Genomic DNA, 15,773 nt, shown 5'->3' with positions numbered 1-15,773 from the left:
TTTTCTTCACATTAATTTCCACCTCATAACAATTCATTTGTTCAATTATATGAAAATATGCTATGTTTTCTTCAAATAAATTTCTAGTGTTTTACGAGGTGTTGGTTACAAAAGCAGAGCAATCTTATGCAACAAGAATGATAAATTTAATTTAGGAAACAAAATATAAGTTTTTAGCTAGAGTAACATTAAAAATGTATGAGTGAAGCTGTGGATCAAATTTACAGTTTAAAACAAATGAGCCCTTCAAGCTTTTTTAGTTACGTACATATCACGCAATACCTAAGTATCAATTGAGGCGGGAAAATCTAATAATCCTTGAAACTTTAGACTCAGGAGGGGAAGATCTAGTTAGTGTGTGCTCTTGAAGGGTTTTATTGCCTCTCGGACACCTAGCATTCGCTTTCTCTTCTCAATGGACGAATCCCAAAGTGTTTTATTCTTCTTGAGTTGTTGTTTTGTAACCACAAATATATCTGCTTGTAAATTCAAGTACTATGGAAGTTAAATCTTCTATCGGTCAGGTACAAAGCAAATAGGAGATATAAACAGGAGAACTAGTGATCTACAAGATCGAGCTTAAATGGTCTTTTTGACTGTCATGTTTTTGATACTTAAACAAGAGTGGTACTGATAAACATCAGAGGCCAGCTTCAGTGTCCAGTACTATTACATTCTTGATTCTGTCATAGCCTAAGTGCTACATGTTTCTCCTTGTGCTCAATATCCTCTGCTTCAGGTTATTATAACAACAAATCTGGCCGCTTCTGTGTTACTCTATTTGATTACTGCAGTCCTGTTCCCAATTTCACAGAACTTGCAGGAATCTGCAATATTTCAATCCAACAACTCAAACAAGAACATGTCAATATAGCACGAGGGGAACGTTTAAGTATGATTCATTTTCCCATATTATAATAATTACAACGTCTGCTTTTTCTTTGATAGAAACAAAAACTCTTATTCGTGTAGAATTCAAATATTATGACAACAAGAGGCTGCAAAGAATCTTCAAATGGGAAGAAACAATGGTAATATAATATTGAATAGTGGACATTCCTAAACCTTCTTCGTCAAACTCTACTCTTATTCTTTCCTTGACATAATTTTTTCTTAACAGTTATTGTCACCTCAAAATTGATATTATTTCTCAAATATGAAGAATGACTTATAGGGAAAATGTTGGAAGAAAACTCCTAATCACAACATCCTCTGTTTTCTTTTGATATTTTTTGTTGTAAAAAGTTTTTAGAGTTCCTTTACGATTTTTTTTACCCTTTTCTAACATATATAACACTTTAATATTAATCTACACCGAAGATATTAAAGAGGTAACACCATGATACAAGAATATATGAAGCATTCGTTTACAACATAAGAAAAAATATCATTACATGTGAATTTTTCAGAGCTGGACTGATATATATCAGCGGCCAGCTTCAATGTCCAATATTGCTACATTCTTGATGCTGTCATAGCCAATGCTACTGGTATCACCCTGAGCTGATAAGATTTGAACACCAAGTAAGTGGTCATTCTCCTCAGGATACTGATCCGACCACTTGTGTTTAGTTGTTTTGACTCTCAAGGCTTCTAGCTTTGCAGCTACTTCTTTCATCCTTGGTCTTTCCTCTCCCATCAGTCTTGTACACTCAAGAGCAATTCTTGAAGCTTCCTGGATCTCCCTCTGATTATACTCATTCATCACTTGGCTGTCAATAATCTCATGCAACCTATTCTCTTTCATGGCAGCAACAAAGTAACTCACTATATGTTTTGAGGTCTCTAGCCGTTCAAAGCACAATGCCTTTTGACTTGAGAGCAGTTCCATGAGGACTACCCCAAAACTATAAACATCGCTCTTTTCATTCAGAAGGCCTGTGTTGTAGTATTCTGGGTCTAAGTAGCCGAGAGTTCCTTGCACCATTGTTGTGAGCTGCTCTTGGTCCATTGGTATCAGCCTTGAAGCACCAAAGTCTGCTACTTTTGCAGTTAAATTTTCATCCAAGAGAATATTAGCAGTCTTGACATCCCTGTGGATTATTGGAATAGAAGCAGAGGAGTGAAGATATGCAAGAGTTCCAGCTACTTCTACAGCTATCCTCAAGCGGTGTTCCCATGATAGAGAAGAATCAAACGTAGAACCGTGTAAGTGGTCGAAAAGAGTACCACTGGTAATGAACTCATAGACCAACAAGGGAACTTCAGTTTCTAGACAACATCCCAAGAGCTTGACCACGTTCCTATGGTTGATTTGTGACAGCACTACTACTTCGTTAATGAATTGCTCAACTTGGCTACGGTCTCCAAGCCGAGCCTTCTTTATGGCAACTACGGAGTTGTCCGGCAGTATCCCTTTGTAGACTGTTCCTTGGCCTCCCTGACCCAGGATTCTGCTCTCATCATAATCATTAGTTGATTCCTGCATGCCTTGTTCAGTAAAGATTTTGACATCAACATTAGACGGCCCTGCTCCTGAGAGTCGCTGTATCAACATGCCACCACCATTTTGCTCGAAAAACTGTTGTCGCAGCTCGATGTCTTTCCGGTGCCTCAGCCTCTGTTTTATTAAACTAGCGCCAAGCAGGATGACCAAGAAGACAATAGTGGTTCCTGATCACACACAACATAGACACACAAAGATGATTAGACTGAGTTGATCTTCAAAAAACATCGAGTCCAGAAACAGTGAGAGAAGCTTACCAAGAAGAATCATAGCCCATCCAAAATCTTTACGCTTGCAGCTCATAGTGGTTGTATCTAAGCCATAACCAGATTGACACTTACAATAATAGCCTCCATCTCTGTTTCTACAGGTTTTGGGATCCGTACAATTATGTTTATGGATACTGCTGCTAGTAGTACACTCATTGATGTCTGGTCCAAGGGAACAAAGGGCAAGATGCAAATATAAATGTATGTATGAGGAAAAAAAACTAACACTTAAAAGAAGAAAGAAAGAAAAATAAATTGATATAAAGTACCTTGGCAACCGTTTGAAAGATATGGATTTCCCTCAAAACCTTGTAAACATTTGCAGTTATAACCCTTTCCACGAGTAGAATCAAAACATGTGCTGTTACCACCACATATGTCTCTGCCTACTACTTGCTCGCATGTATGGTTTCCAATAGACCAATCCAGTACCACAGGGAATTGCCTGACATTCCTCAGATTCTCAAGGTCCTCTGTAGAACTGAAGTTAAACATACCATCTTCAACGAAAAAGGCGTAGACGCAAGGATTAAAGTGTTTCACAGAAGTCATGTTTTCGAAGCGAGCTGGTTGCATTTCAAGCCTGTTGCTATCTAACGGAACAGAGACGTCTGTTCTGCAGCAACCTACACCATTACATTTATTATTTGGTACCGAGGAAGAATCGCATAATGACAAGCATCCAGTTGAGTAGTTTTGCAATCCAAAGGTGCTCAGAAGTGCCCAAGCGTTACAGCCGACTAGAGTAAACTTGTTTTTGGTTGAGAGAGATAAATTATCCAGTTGAAACCAGAGGGAACTGAATTCATCATTCCTTACCCCGTCATAGCAAACAGTGGACCGAGGAAGCATACCGCGTAGCTGGCCGCTGTGATAAAAGTTTCTCACTTCAATGTTTTCTATGACATTTGGTTTATCTTCCGCACATGTGATATTGAAAACATCATCTCCGGGATAGTAGCAACCTGTGGAAATACCAAAGGGGTACTCAATTGTGACGTTGCCACATCTAGATTTGCAATCATGGCGAGGTTGAGGTTGCCCCTTCGCTAGCTGCGTATAAGCAACGAAGAAGATAGCCACCAACAAAAACAGACTAGGCACCTTCTTCATCTTTCTTCCTTTTTTCTCTTTATTTCTTACTTTCTCTCTAATTTGTTTCTCTTTTGAATTGTTTTTTTTGTTTAATCATATCCCTTTAAGGCTTTATATAATAAGAACCAATCCTCAGCCTTGAGATGTGTTTCTTGATTAGTGTTCGCTGACCCGCTCCCATTTTCCTACAAATTGCAAATACTAAACTCAACTTACATAAGCAAGACCACGTTGATCAAATTTGCTGCTTATTTCCATATTACATCACAACGTCTGCGTTTGCTTCTGTTTAACAATATTCAAAGTTTCAGATAGTTGGTAGTAGCAAGAAATCTTCAAATAATTGAAGATATGGTAAAATATTCAGAAATGTATATAATTATCAAATATAGAAAACCATCTGACAGTTAAAAAAAGAGTAGTGGGCATTGGTCAACTATATATATTTCATATTCATGAATTCGGCCCTTTCAACAAAAACTTTAAATTTTCTAGTACCAAATTTGATACACAAGTGTAGAAAATACCAATTAAGGAGAGTTATTAACACAATGGTTAATGATCTCACGAAACAAGAACCTCTCAAACACAACAAAAGTTTATGAGCGTTTAAACAAAACACAAGTATGTATATGAGTCAAACTGTGGGACAAATATTGATATTTTGTAGCAAATGAGCCCTTTAATTTTTTTTTTTTGGAGTTACATAACAGCCAACACACAAGTACGAATTAAGGCGGGTAGAACAAAATAAATCTTAAACTTTGGGCTAGGGAGGAGAAATCTAAAGCCCATAGAAGCCCAGCTATTCATTATTTATTTATACAGATTACAAAAAAAAAAGAAAAAATCAAAAGCAAACCTAAAATCAAAAACAGTAACGAGAGCTCAGAGCTGAGGAGGTCACAGTGAAAATGGCGGAATCTTCCACACTCGATCCTGAATCTCCTTATTATATCGATCCAGATGACCAATACAACGAGAATCTCCCGATGGCTATACTAAGCAAAGCCGAAGACAACTATTTCATCTGGAAGAATGGTTTTCTCCTTTTCCTTCAAAGCAAGAACAAAACCGGGTTCGTCGACGGCACCGTCGAGCAACCTGAACCTTCCTCGCCGCTCTATCATCCATGGGGAACATGTAACGCGAGGGTTAAGTGTTGGATGATGAGTTCAGTGGGCGAAGAATTTCGAAGGTATGTATCGTCCGCGAAGACTGCGCATAAAGCTTGGGAGGATCTCCGGGTCCTGTTCGTGCCGAGTGTTGATTTCAAGATCTACGAGCTTCGTCGGAGACTCGCGAATTTGAGGCAAGATGGTGACTCTGTGAGTGGATATTTCGCGAAATTTATGAGAGCTAGCGTGGAGTTGTTGGAGTATGATCCTGTGGCTGAGTGTGCGTGCGGAGGTTGTGATTGCGAGATTGAGAAACAAGCTAAAGAGGCGAGAGAGAAGGAGCAGCGTTATGCGTTTCTGATGGGGTTGAACAAAGAACTAAGCTATGTGAGAACGCAAATTATGCTTATGAATCCTCTTCCGTCTCTTCATCAAGCTTTTGTTCTGGTAGACCAAGCAGCATCGGTGATCAAATCAACAAGGTGATGAAGAATTAAGTTCGAGTGTTTTATTTTTTCATTTTTATTTTCTTGAGTTGTTGTTTTGTATCTACTCTACATATGGAATAAGATTCATCAACTCTAATTTTTCTTTACTGGTTAGTATAGTAATCAAGGGAAGTTATAAATAGAGTAATTGATTATCTACAAAGATCAGTTAAGCATAAATGTTCTTGAATGTCATGTTATTTATTTATACTCTGGTTTATAAAATGTTTAGGAGGACAAAGAAGCAATAAAGAAATAGCTTTAGTTTATCACAAACAAAAGAGATATTTATCGAAAATATCAGCGACCAGCTTCAATGTTCAACCTTGCTACATTCTTGATACTGTCGTAGTCAGTGCTACTGGTTTCGCCTTGTGCTGATAGGATTTCAACACCGAGCAAGTGCTCAATATCTTCTGCTTCAGGATACTGATCTGACCACTTATGTTTAGTTTTTGTGACTCTCAGGGCCTCTAGCTCTGCAGCTACTTCCTTCATCCTTGGCCTTTCTTCTCCCGTCACTCTTGTACATTCAATTGCAACTCTTGCAGCTTCCTGGATCTCCCTCAAATTATCCTTGTTCATCACTTGGCTGTCAATAATCTCGTGCAACCTATTCTCTTTCATGGCAGCAGCAAAGTAACTCACTATATGTTTTGAGGTTTGTGGCCTTTCAAAGCACAATGCTTTTTGGCCCGAGAGCAGTTCCATGAGGACCACCCCAAAACTATAAACATCGCTCTTTTCGTTTAGCAATCCTGTGTTGTAGTATTCTGGGTCTAAGTAGCCGAGAGTGCCTTGCACCATTGTTGTCAGCTGCTCTTTATCCATCGGTATTAGCCTTGATGCCCCAAAGTCAGCTACCTTTGCAGTTAAATTGTCATCTAAAAGAATATTAGCAGTCTTGATATCGCGGTGGATTATTGGAATAGAAGCAGAGGAGTGAAGATATGAGAGAGTTCCAGCAATTTCTATGGCTATTCTCAGACGGTGTTCCCATGTAAGAGAAGAATCAAACAATGAACCGTGCAAGTGATCAAAAAGGGTGCCACTGGTAATGAACTCATAGACCAATAAGGGAACTTCTGTCTCTAGACAGCAGCCTACGAGCTTGACCACGTTCCTATGGTTGATTTGTGAAAGCACGAGCACTTCGTTGATGAATTGCTCTACTTGGCTATTGTCTCCAAGCCGAGCTTTCTTTATAGCAACTATGGACTCGTCCTGGAATATCCCTTTGTAGACTGTTCCTTGTCCTCCCTGACCAAGGATTCTGCTCTCATCATAACCATTAGTTGCTTCCTTCATGCCTTCCTCAGTAAAGATTTTAACATCAAAGTTTGATGACTCTGCTCCTGAGAGCCGCTGTACCAACATGCCACCGCCATTTTGCTCGAAGAATTGTTGACGGAGCTGGGTGTCCTTCCGGTTTTTCATTTTCTGTTGTATACAGCTAACGACAAGTAGGAGGACCAAGAAGCCGATGCTAGTTCCTGGTTACAAAATACATAGATTATTTGACTGACTTTTTCTTGGAAACAATAGAACTCGAAAAAAGTGAGAGGAGCTTACCAAGAAAAATTTTAGTCCATCCATAGTATTCAGGCCTGTCTTTACGGCTGCAGCTATTGGTGGTAGTATTTAAGTCAGAACCAGATGGGCAATTACAAAGGAAGTGTCCCATCGTGTTTTCACAGGTGCTGGAACCTGAACAGTTATGTCTATGGATAGTACTGGTAGTCGTACATTCATTGATGTCTGTCAATAGCCCAGGATGCAACAAGATATGTTTTAGGAGAAAAATTAACTTACAAGCGAAGAAGAAGAAAATTGAAAACTATCTGAAGTACCTTGGCAGCCGTTTTCATCTGAAAGGTATGGATTGCCATCAAACCCTTTTTTACATATGCAGATATACCCGGTTCCACGAACAGAGTTGGAACATATACTGTTCCCACGGCATATGCTTTCGCGTCCTACTTGCTCGCATGTCTGTTTACCAATAGACCAATCCAGTACCACAGGGAACCTTTTGATATTCCGCAAATTCTTAAGATCTTCTAAAGACTTGAAGTTAAACATACCATCTTCGACTAGAAAGGCGTAGCTGCAGCGGTTGAAGGGATACACAGAAGAATGGTTGGAAAAGCTATATGCTCTGACTCTAAAGTAATTGCTCCCTCTAGGGACAGAAGTCTGGCAGCAACCTCCACCAGAACATGATCCATTTGTTTCCCTGGGAGAAACACATGTTGACATACATCCAGTTGAGTAATTTCCAAGTCCATTAGTGTTCAGAAAGGCATAAGTGTCACAGCCTACTGCAGTAAATCTGTTCTTGACGGAGAATGTTAAATTACCCAGCCTAGACCACCGGTTTTGGCGGCCAATTTGTTCTCCTTGCCTATTGTAGCAAACATAGGATCTAGTATTCAAGACACGTAGCTCGCCGCTGTGAGATATGTTGATCACTTCATTGCCGCCAAAGATTAACTTGTTATTTCTTTCGTTACAGGTGAGTTGGAAACTTTGATCTCCGGGATAGTAGCAACCTGCAGAAATTCCAAAAGGGTACAAGATTGTGGTGTTACCACACCTATCTGTGCAGCCGGGCAAAGATATCCCTTTGATCAGCTGAGTATATACAAGGGAGAGAATAGCCACAAAGAACAGACCCCTCACCTTGTTCAACATCTCTCTCTTTCTCTCTTCTCTCTTTATTCCTCTTTTGAGTTTTCTCTCATCTCCTTGAGTTTTATTTGCTTATTTGTTCTCTTGTAGGAAATAAACCTCAAGTCTTGAAATAAACCTCTTTACACTTCAACGCAGACACTTTTCCAATTCAGCTACACAAACAAAACCATGTCAATGTCACGCAAGGAGCACGTTCAGGTCTCCATATTCTCCCATAAGATAATCCCAACGTCAACGTTTGACATGATGACTCTTATTTTTTGTAGTAGTCAAAGTTTACGATGGTTGGTAGTTGTAAGGAAATCAGACTAATTGCGCGCTTAATTATATTTTATTGAATAGAAAAAGATTAGTCATCTGTTTGAGGCATCTTATATATAGTTAGAAAACAAACTGCAGGAATTCTACTATAGAGACAAGAACATGTCATTTGTCAATGTAATGAAAGAAGGACGTTAAAGTATATACAACATCCATCTTCCAATATTATATCCCAATGTCTATGTTTTGACACTGACTCTAATTTTGGTTGTATTCTGATATTACGACGGCTGCTACTCGCAAGGAATCTTCAAATGTGGAGAAAATGGTAAATATATTCAGATTATATGCTCAAGATATTATTACTGAAAATTAAACCATCTGAGAATTTTAAAAAAGAAAGACTAGCACTGGACATTGGCCAATCATTTGAACTTCCTCTTCTGCTTGACATCACCAGGAAAAGTGACGGTAGAGTGATACGGTGTCGGAGTGTGTGTGGGACGGTTTCTGGTGCGTAATTGAGAAACGGGCCAAAAAATACGAGATAGACAGAGAAAAAAAAAGGAGAAGCTGGTCGGTTTGAACAGAGACTTAAGCAGAGTGAGAAGACGAATCATGCTCATGAGTAGTCATAATGAATTCTCATATTTTGAGAATGAATTATCATTTCTTTTGATGCTTAGTGTTTTCTTCTTGGGTCTTTTTAACATTAATATATTGTATACTGATGTTCAGATTCATGAGTTCGGTACCAGAAATATTCTATTACCAAATCTGATAGTGAAGTGTAAAAATACCAAATTAAGTGGACTTATAAACACAATGATCGATGATTTGACGAAAAAAGAATTTCACAAACAAAAAGGTTTTCTTTCTAATGTCTTGTTTTATTATCAGGTTTAAATGTTAATGAGGATGAGAAGGTGGAGAGGAGAAACCTGATCAGATCAAACGGAATGTAGCCAACAGTCAAAGTCTTTAGTGAAAGTTGGACGGAATTATCAGCGGCCAGCTTCAATGTCCAATATTGCTACATTCTTGATGCTGTCATAGCCAATGCTACTTGTTTCCCCTTGCACTGATAGGGTTTGAACACCAAGCAAGTGCTCAATATCCTCTGCTTCAGGATACTGATCTGACCACTTATGTTTGGTTTTTGTCACTCTCAATGCCTCTAGCTCTGCAGCTACTTCCTTCATCCCTGGCCTTTCTTCTCCCGTCAATCTTGTACACTCAACAGCGACTCTTGCAGCTTCTTGGATCTCCCTCAGATTATCCTCTTTCATCAGTTGGCCATCAATAATCTCATGCAACTTATTCTCTTTCGTGGCAGTGGCAAAGTAACTCACCAGATGTTTTGAGGTTTGTGGCCTTTCAAAGCACAATGCCTTTTGACCTGAGAGCAGTTCCATGAGGACTACCCCAAAGCTATAAACATCGCTCTTCTCATTTAGGAGTCCTGTGTTATAGTACTCTGGGTCTAAGTACCCTAGAGTTCCTTGTACCATAGTTGTGAGCTGCTCTTTATTCATCGGTACCAGCCTTGATGCACCAAAGTCAGCTACTTTTGCAGTCAAGTTTTCATCCAGGAGAATATTAGCAGTCTTGACATCACGGTGGATTATTGGTATAGAAGCAGAGGAGTGAAGATATGAGAGAGTTCCAGCAATTTCTATGGCTATTCTCAGACGGTGTTCCCATGTTAGAGAAGAATTAAACACTGAACCATGCAAGTGATCAAAAAGGGTGCCACTAGTAATGAACTCATAGACTAACAAGGGAACTTCGGTCTCTAGACCGCAGCCTAAGAGCTTGACCACGTTCCTGTGATTAATTTGTGAAAGCACGAGCACTTCGTTGATGAACTGCTCTACCTGGCTATTGTCTCCGAGCCTGGCTCTCTTTATAGCAACTATGGACTTGTCTGGCAATATGCCTTTGTACACAGTTCCTTGGCCTCCCTGACCTAAGATCCTGCTCTCATCGTAACCATTAGTTGCTTCATTCATGCCTTCCTCTGTAAATATTTTGACATCAACATTTGACGGCCCTGCTCCTGAGAGTCGCTGTATCAACATGGTACCGCCATTTTGCTCGAAGAATTGTTGTCGGAGCTTGGTGTCCTTTTGGTGCTTCATTCTCTGTTGTATACAGCTAAGGCCAAGCAAGATCAACAAGAAGCCGATAGTGGTTCCTGGTAACATCACACATAAATGATTAGATCAAGTTGTTTCAGAGAAGAAAGAATCCAGACCCAGAGAGGGGAGCTTACCTAGAAATATTCGAGTCCATTCAAAGTGCCTTTCTTTAAGCGTGCAGCTACTAGTGGAGTTTTTGCGGAAACCAGTTGGGCAGTTACAAGTGAAGCTTCCGTTCGTGTTTTCACAGGTACTAGGATCCAAACAGTTGTGTCTACTACTAATACACTCATTGATATCTGGCCAAGGAAAATAGCGCAAGATGCAGCAAGCATATATATAGAAACGAACAATAAAGTGAGGTGATAAAAAAGAAAACAAGTTGAAGTACCTTTGCAACCTTCTTCAAGATATGGATTCCCAAAGTAACCGTCTTCACATTTGCAGACATACCCGGTTGTGCGAGTAGAATTGGAACATATGCTGTTTACACTGCACAAGCTCTCATTTCCGACTTGCCTGCATGTCTCTCCTCCAATAGACCAATCTAATACCACTGGGAAGCTCGTATTCTGTAGATAGGAATAGTCCTTCATAGAATTGAACTTAAAAGTGCCATTTTCAGCGAGAAAGGCGTACACGCAAGGACTGCTGAAGCGGCGAAAACTAGTGCCGTTGGTAAAGCGATATGCTCTAACTATGTACCAACTGCTCCCTGCAATGACGGAGGTCTGACAGCAACCTTCACCATTACATTCATTATGTGCTTCCACTTGCAGGGGATGATCATCGCATACTGATATGCATCCAAATGAGTTTCTCCGAGTTCCACCAGTGCTCACAAAAGAGAACGTGTCACAGCCTACTGCAGTAAGCCTGTTGTCGTCGGAGAGAGTTAAACTACCCACCTGATCAGTATAGTAGGAAACGCCCTTTTCTACAACTTGTTGGCTGTTGTAGCAAGTATAGGATGTAGGATACAGGATGCGTAGCTGGCTGCTGTGAGAAATGTTGACCACTCTAAGGCCCTTATAAAATAGCGTCTCGTTCTTACAAGTGAGTTTAAAACTAACATCTTCGGAGTGCCAACAACCTGGAGAAAAGCCAAAAGGGTACTCAATAGTAACGGTACCACAACTTTTTGGGCAATCGGGCAAGGTTTCCCCCTTGAACAGCTCGGTATAAGAAACGCAGAAAATAGTCACCAAGAACACAACCTCCTGCATCTTCATCTTCCTTTTTTCTTTTCTCTTCAAACTTGTTCCTCTTTGAGTTTTCTCTCATCTCTCTGACGCTTCTTATTAAAAAAAAAGAAAAAAGAAAAGCAGTGCACTTCAAATCATCCGTTTACCTTCTTCGAAGACCCATTCCTATTTCTCCTTTACATAGCCAAGACATTTTCTATAATACTATAATCAATTGCCTAATTACATAGCCAAGACATGTTCATCTACGTTTGCTTCCTTTTAACAATTTGTTTTTGTTTTCAAGGATTTAAAAACCGTAACGGTTGGTGGTAATTATCAGGAATCACAAATGGGAAGAATAAGTATCATACTGACGACGACTTTCTTTAAGATAATATAGAATCGAAACCCATTTGACAGTAAATAAATAACCATTTGAGATTTCTTCAACTTTAGTCTTGTCAAAATAACTTATTTTAAACATTGATTATCACATCAAAATGATTTTTTTTTATTTATTTAAATTGTGTTTATCCACATTAAGGCACCTCAGGAGACTTGTTACCTAATCATAACATGCTCTGATTTGTTTTTGATGTTGACTTTAGTTTGTTCGAGTATTTGCAAGTCAGTTGGTGCTGACTGAGAGAGTGAAAGCTTTTAATGTATAGAGTGGATACATGATTCTTACCTTGGCAGGGTCAGACTAGTCCAGCTCAGCTAAATTTTTTGGTTGGTTCGCCACACTCAGCTTGAAGTTGTTGACTGATGCAACCAATACACGTCCTCAGCTACTCATGCCTTGATAGGTGTTGTTTGGATTTGGATATGCTATCAGCGTGAATGAAAATCACATACTCGGTGTAAAGAATTCTTCTTCTGATTCGTTTTCGCGGAAGAAGGAACTTCCCGTTTTCGCAGACATTCTACTACAGTAAGTTTGTCTTCTTATTTTGACCATGACATCACTAATACATGCTAAAAATGACACTTTTCAAGATTTCAACATCACAGGTGTATGAAGCAGTGAGCCAAAGACGTTTACACAGAACCTGCCGACCCAAAAGTAGAGTTTGTTTCAAATTAGAGTTTTATGGATAGTTAAAAGTTGATTATGAAGAAGTTCTTTCTTCGTTAGTAACTATTAAATATCCACAAAACTCTAATTTGAATCAACAGAAAGGAAAGAAGATCATCATCACCTAACACCCAAAAGGGAAATAAAAAGAAGCAAACATTAGGATGGACCAAAAACAGGCAAACACAACATGCTTTTTAGTCAGGAACATGATTACATTCATGTTGAAAAAACATGCAAGTCAAACCTGAAGAAACCTTTTGGCTTCATGATAATACTCCTGACAAATTCAACATCCTCAAACTGAAGAGTCGTCGAAACAAGTTAAAGGCAAAAACGCAAACCCAGATCTTGGGACACAGTCTGAATCTTTTTCTACTACAGGAGATATGATCCAAAGTATAAATTGCATAATTTTTTCTCTGGATCCAAGTCCATTAGAAAAAGAAAAACGGAAGATACTTTAGTAGGGTCAATCACAATTTAGTTTAGGAATTCAATTGATATAGTTCAAAATAACTTAAGGCTCCATGTGGAAGAATACACAACACCTCATTGGCAAACTGGCTTAATAATGATACATTGTTTACACCCCAGAAAATTGGATGAAGATGTCTACAGCAGAATGATTATATTAATTAACCAGTTGGTTTACTTCAAGTCATAATGTTTACATGGAAAAAGTGACTGAAAGGTTAAATTAAAGCAAACCTTAGATAGCTGCTTATACTAACCACTCCTGTGTCACTATATTCTCAGCATCAACTCTGATGCAACCACATTGATCTCTCACATCAAAGTCTCGAGATCATTTCAATCAAAACAAGCATACAAGAGCAGAAATGAATCTTTCATCTAGCGAAGCTATACACCACTCAAGAGAAGTGTCAAGCCATTTCCATTATAACTCAACCCCCAATTCCCTTTGTTTCAACTCCAATCCCATCCGATCATTCTCCAGTTTCATCCTTTCATTCTCCATCCTCATTCTCTCGAGTTCTTGATCCCTTTTCTTACTAAACCTCTGCCACCTGAACCTTTGTTTCTCCAATTCCAGCAATTCGACTTGGATCTGAAGCTTCTGCTCTTCTAGCTGTAGAGTCCGAGACTCCATCCACTGCTTCTGCATTGAAGCTGATCTCCCACTCTCTGCCCCACCTTGATTCACATCAGCTTGAGAAAACGGCATTTGAGGTAAAGAGACTTTATTGCATTCCAAAGAATTTACATGACTCGGATGGTCTGCATCTTCATGGCTATGGCTTTGTCTTATCTTCTTCAAAGGACCACCACCCAAACCTCCACCTCCATAATGAATCCCCCTACAATCCCCATGTGAATAATGCTGTTCCTCATACTCATCATGTTCATCACCTTCCCCATCATGATCCTCATCATCAAGATCCTCCATTTGGTGTTTCCTAGAATCCTCATTATCATGATCATCTCTGTTTCGAAGCGCCAACTGTAGAGAACGCTGCAAAGCAAGGTCATGAGGCAAATGCAATCTGTTCCCATTGTGGTACGAACACATTTCTTCATAGAAAAGATGTTTGGAGCTCATGATTTTTCTAACATCATCTTTCTCTTTCTCATTCAGATATCCAATGGAATCCAAAAGCGCAGGATTCTCAACAACCTGACAAGAAGTTCCCCTACCAAGCATATCATTAAGCTTCTTATACCGCTTATTCAAATCATTGAACTTATCCTCACATTGTTGTGGCGAAACATGATAGCCCCTCTCAGCCATAACTTTAGAAACCGATTTCCACTTCCCCTTCTTCTGCAAAACCGCAAACTTCCTTCTACTACCACTATCCATAGTCGAATCATCGCCTATATAAGACACAGCAGTAATCAACAACTTCACCATCTTATCCGTCCACTTAACTCTTTGCCATGGAGATCCTTTAGTAGATTTGTTAGCTTCATTGGGACCATCACCACCTTCCTCCGTGAAACTCGGCTCATCATCATCACTCACAGAGTTCTTCTCTCTTTCACCTTTATGTTGCTCAGCCACAGAAATGTTCTGATGATGATCACAGGTTTGACCAGTTACCATAGTAAAGGGAAGACCTTCATGAAGTGGTCGAGAATTAGGATTGTGTCGATGCTGATTCATGGACTCTGGATGATGAACTCTCATAGAACCTTGCAAATCGAATCCTCCATAAGAAGAAGCTCCACCACGAACTACACCTCCTTGTGGAAAATTCCCATCCATTTCCACCCCCAAATTACTTCCTAATTCATCAGAGAAATGGAAGAGAAAACACAGATCTCAAAAAAGTCAAAAATCGATTTGAAAAGCGTAAACTTTCTCACAAAAAACTTAGTACTACTGGATCTTGGGGAAATTAATTAAAGGTGGAACCTTTAGAAATGAGAAAAGCAGAGAGGAATCGAGAGATGAAGAAGTTAAAGCGGTAAATATATATTGCAGAGAGATGAGTCAAAAGGAAGTAGTAACTCACAGAAGAAAAAAGTGAGGAACTTGTTGTTGGCTTTCGTCTTCTCCGGGTCGTCGTCAGCTTCCTCAGAGTTTCTCTCTCTCTTTCTCTCTCTAAACATGAATGTGCCAAAAGGCTCTTCTTTTTTGTAAACTTTATTTTAATTTTCACGTCCACATTTCTCACGAATTCTTTATTATAAATTTAGTGTTAATGAAATGACAAATTGGTACCTTGTGATGGGACTCCTTGTTGTTGTCTCGTTGATACTACCTTGTGATTGGACTTAGCTAAATTCCACTAACCATGGATTAATCATAATCATGGTGGGAGAATTTTTCTTCAATCTTCAAAGATTATTTGCATTTAGATGATTGTTTATCTTAAAATTACTTTTATCAGACAAAAAAGATAAGAAATTTTGAGAATCACATCTATTGGTTTTGTTTGTATGGTACTAAATTTACTTATAATTATATAATTATGGTCATCTAAAATTTTAATTAAAAGTTTAATTGAATGAGATACGCGTCTACCGTC

The 15,773-nt window shown here is 39.1% G+C and overlaps 5 protein-coding genes across 5 annotated transcripts; 1 reads left to right on the top strand and 4 right to left on the bottom strand.

Moving 5' to 3' along the window:
* Positions 1-1,341: 1,341 nt before the first annotated feature.
* On the bottom strand, positions 1,342-3,834 carry LOC17897576 (wall-associated receptor kinase 5). The gene is made up of 3 exons (XM_006303852.2): positions 2,985-3,834; positions 2,704-2,877; positions 1,342-2,613 (listed from the first exon to the last, which is right to left on the bottom strand). Exons 1-3 carry the CDS (start codon positions 3,826-3,828, stop codon positions 1,427-1,429), a joined length of 2,205 nt encoding a protein of 734 aa, XP_006303914.1. The 5' UTR covers positions 3,829-3,834; the 3' UTR covers positions 1,342-1,426.
* Positions 3,835-4,663: 829 nt separating this feature from the next.
* LOC111828707 lies at positions 4,664-5,523 on the top strand. The gene has a single exon (XM_023777261.1). The coding sequence runs from the start codon at positions 4,725-4,727 to the stop codon at positions 5,412-5,414; it is 690 nt and encodes a 229-aa protein (XP_023633029.1). The 5' UTR covers positions 4,664-4,724; the 3' UTR covers positions 5,415-5,523.
* A 73-nt stretch (positions 5,524-5,596) lies between these two features.
* On the bottom strand, positions 5,597-8,285 carry LOC17899783 (wall-associated receptor kinase 2). The gene is made up of 3 exons (XM_006306783.2): positions 7,267-8,285; positions 6,989-7,174; positions 5,597-6,909 (listed from the first exon to the last, which is right to left on the bottom strand). The coding sequence occupies exons 1-3, from the start codon at positions 8,108-8,110 to the stop codon at positions 5,717-5,719; spliced, it is 2,223 nt and encodes a 740-aa protein (XP_006306845.1). The 5' UTR covers positions 8,111-8,285; the 3' UTR covers positions 5,597-5,716.
* Positions 8,286-9,188: 903 nt separating this feature from the next.
* On the bottom strand, positions 9,189-11,770 carry LOC17899741 (wall-associated receptor kinase 4). Its single transcript, XM_006303631.2, has 3 exons — positions 10,904-11,770; positions 10,647-10,811; positions 9,189-10,568 (listed from the first exon to the last, which is right to left on the bottom strand). The coding sequence occupies exons 1-3, from the start codon at positions 11,742-11,744 to the stop codon at positions 9,376-9,378; spliced, it is 2,199 nt and encodes a 732-aa protein (XP_006303693.1). The 5' UTR covers positions 11,745-11,770; the 3' UTR covers positions 9,189-9,375.
* Positions 11,771-13,329: 1,559 nt separating this feature from the next.
* Positions 13,330-15,367, bottom strand: LOC17897295. Its single transcript, XM_006307466.2, has 2 exons — positions 15,258-15,367; positions 13,330-15,027 (listed from the first exon to the last, which is right to left on the bottom strand). Exon 2 carries the CDS (start codon positions 15,005-15,007, stop codon positions 13,679-13,681), a length of 1,329 nt encoding a protein of 442 aa, XP_006307528.1. The 5' UTR covers positions 15,008-15,027; positions 15,258-15,367; the 3' UTR covers positions 13,330-13,678.
* Positions 15,368-15,773: the final 406 nt, after the last annotated feature.

The sequence above is a fragment of the Capsella rubella genome, unplaced genomic scaffold (assembly GCF_000375325.1).
Source record: "Capsella rubella cultivar Monte Gargano unplaced genomic scaffold, Caprub1_0 scaffold_1, whole genome shotgun sequence".
Lineage (NCBI taxonomy): Eukaryota > Viridiplantae > Streptophyta > Magnoliopsida > Brassicales > Brassicaceae > Capsella > Capsella rubella.
Note: the sequence above shows the minus strand (reverse complement) of the source record. Positions and strands in the feature narration are given on the sequence as shown.

Excerpts from the sequence above, each read along its gene's own strand:
- LOC111828707 (XM_023777261.1), top strand. The coding sequence starts at position 4,725 with ATGGCGGAATCTTCCACACTCGATCCTGAATCTCCTTATTATATCGAT.
- LOC17899783 (XM_006306783.2), bottom strand. The coding sequence starts at position 8,110 with ATGTTGAACAAGGTGAGGGGTCTGTTCTTTGTGGCTATTCTCTCCCTT. Across the intron at positions 7,175-7,266 it reads AGATGAAAACGGCTGCCAAG|ACATCAATGAATGTACGACT; the intron begins GTACTTCAGATA and ends GGCTATTGACAG. Across the intron at positions 6,910-6,988 it reads ATGGACTAAAATTTTTCTTG|GAACTAGCATCGGCTTCTTG; the intron begins GTAAGCTCCTCT and ends TTTTGTAACCAG.
- LOC17899741 (XM_006303631.2), bottom strand. The coding sequence starts at position 11,744 with ATGAAGATGCAGGAGGTTGTGTTCTTGGTGACTATTTTCTGCGTTTCT. Across the intron at positions 10,812-10,903 it reads TCTTGAAGAAGGTTGCAAAG|ATATCAATGAGTGTATTAGT; the intron begins GTACTTCAACTT and ends TTCCTTGGCCAG. Across the intron at positions 10,569-10,646 it reads ATGGACTCGAATATTTCTAG|GAACCACTATCGGCTTCTTG; the intron begins GTAAGCTCCCCT and ends TGATGTTACCAG.
- LOC17897295 (XM_006307466.2), bottom strand. The coding sequence starts at position 15,007 with ATGGATGGGAATTTTCCACAAGGAGGTGTAGTTCGTGGTGGAGCTTCT.
- LOC17897576 (XM_006303852.2), bottom strand. The coding sequence starts at position 3,828 with ATGAAGAAGGTGCCTAGTCTGTTTTTGTTGGTGGCTATCTTCTTCGTT. Across the intron at positions 2,878-2,984 it reads TCTTTCAAACGGTTGCCAAG|ACATCAATGAGTGTACTACT; the intron begins GTACTTTATATC and ends CCCTTGGACCAG. Across the intron at positions 2,614-2,703 it reads ATGGGCTATGATTCTTCTTG|GAACCACTATTGTCTTCTTG; the intron begins GTAAGCTTCTCT and ends GTGTGTGATCAG.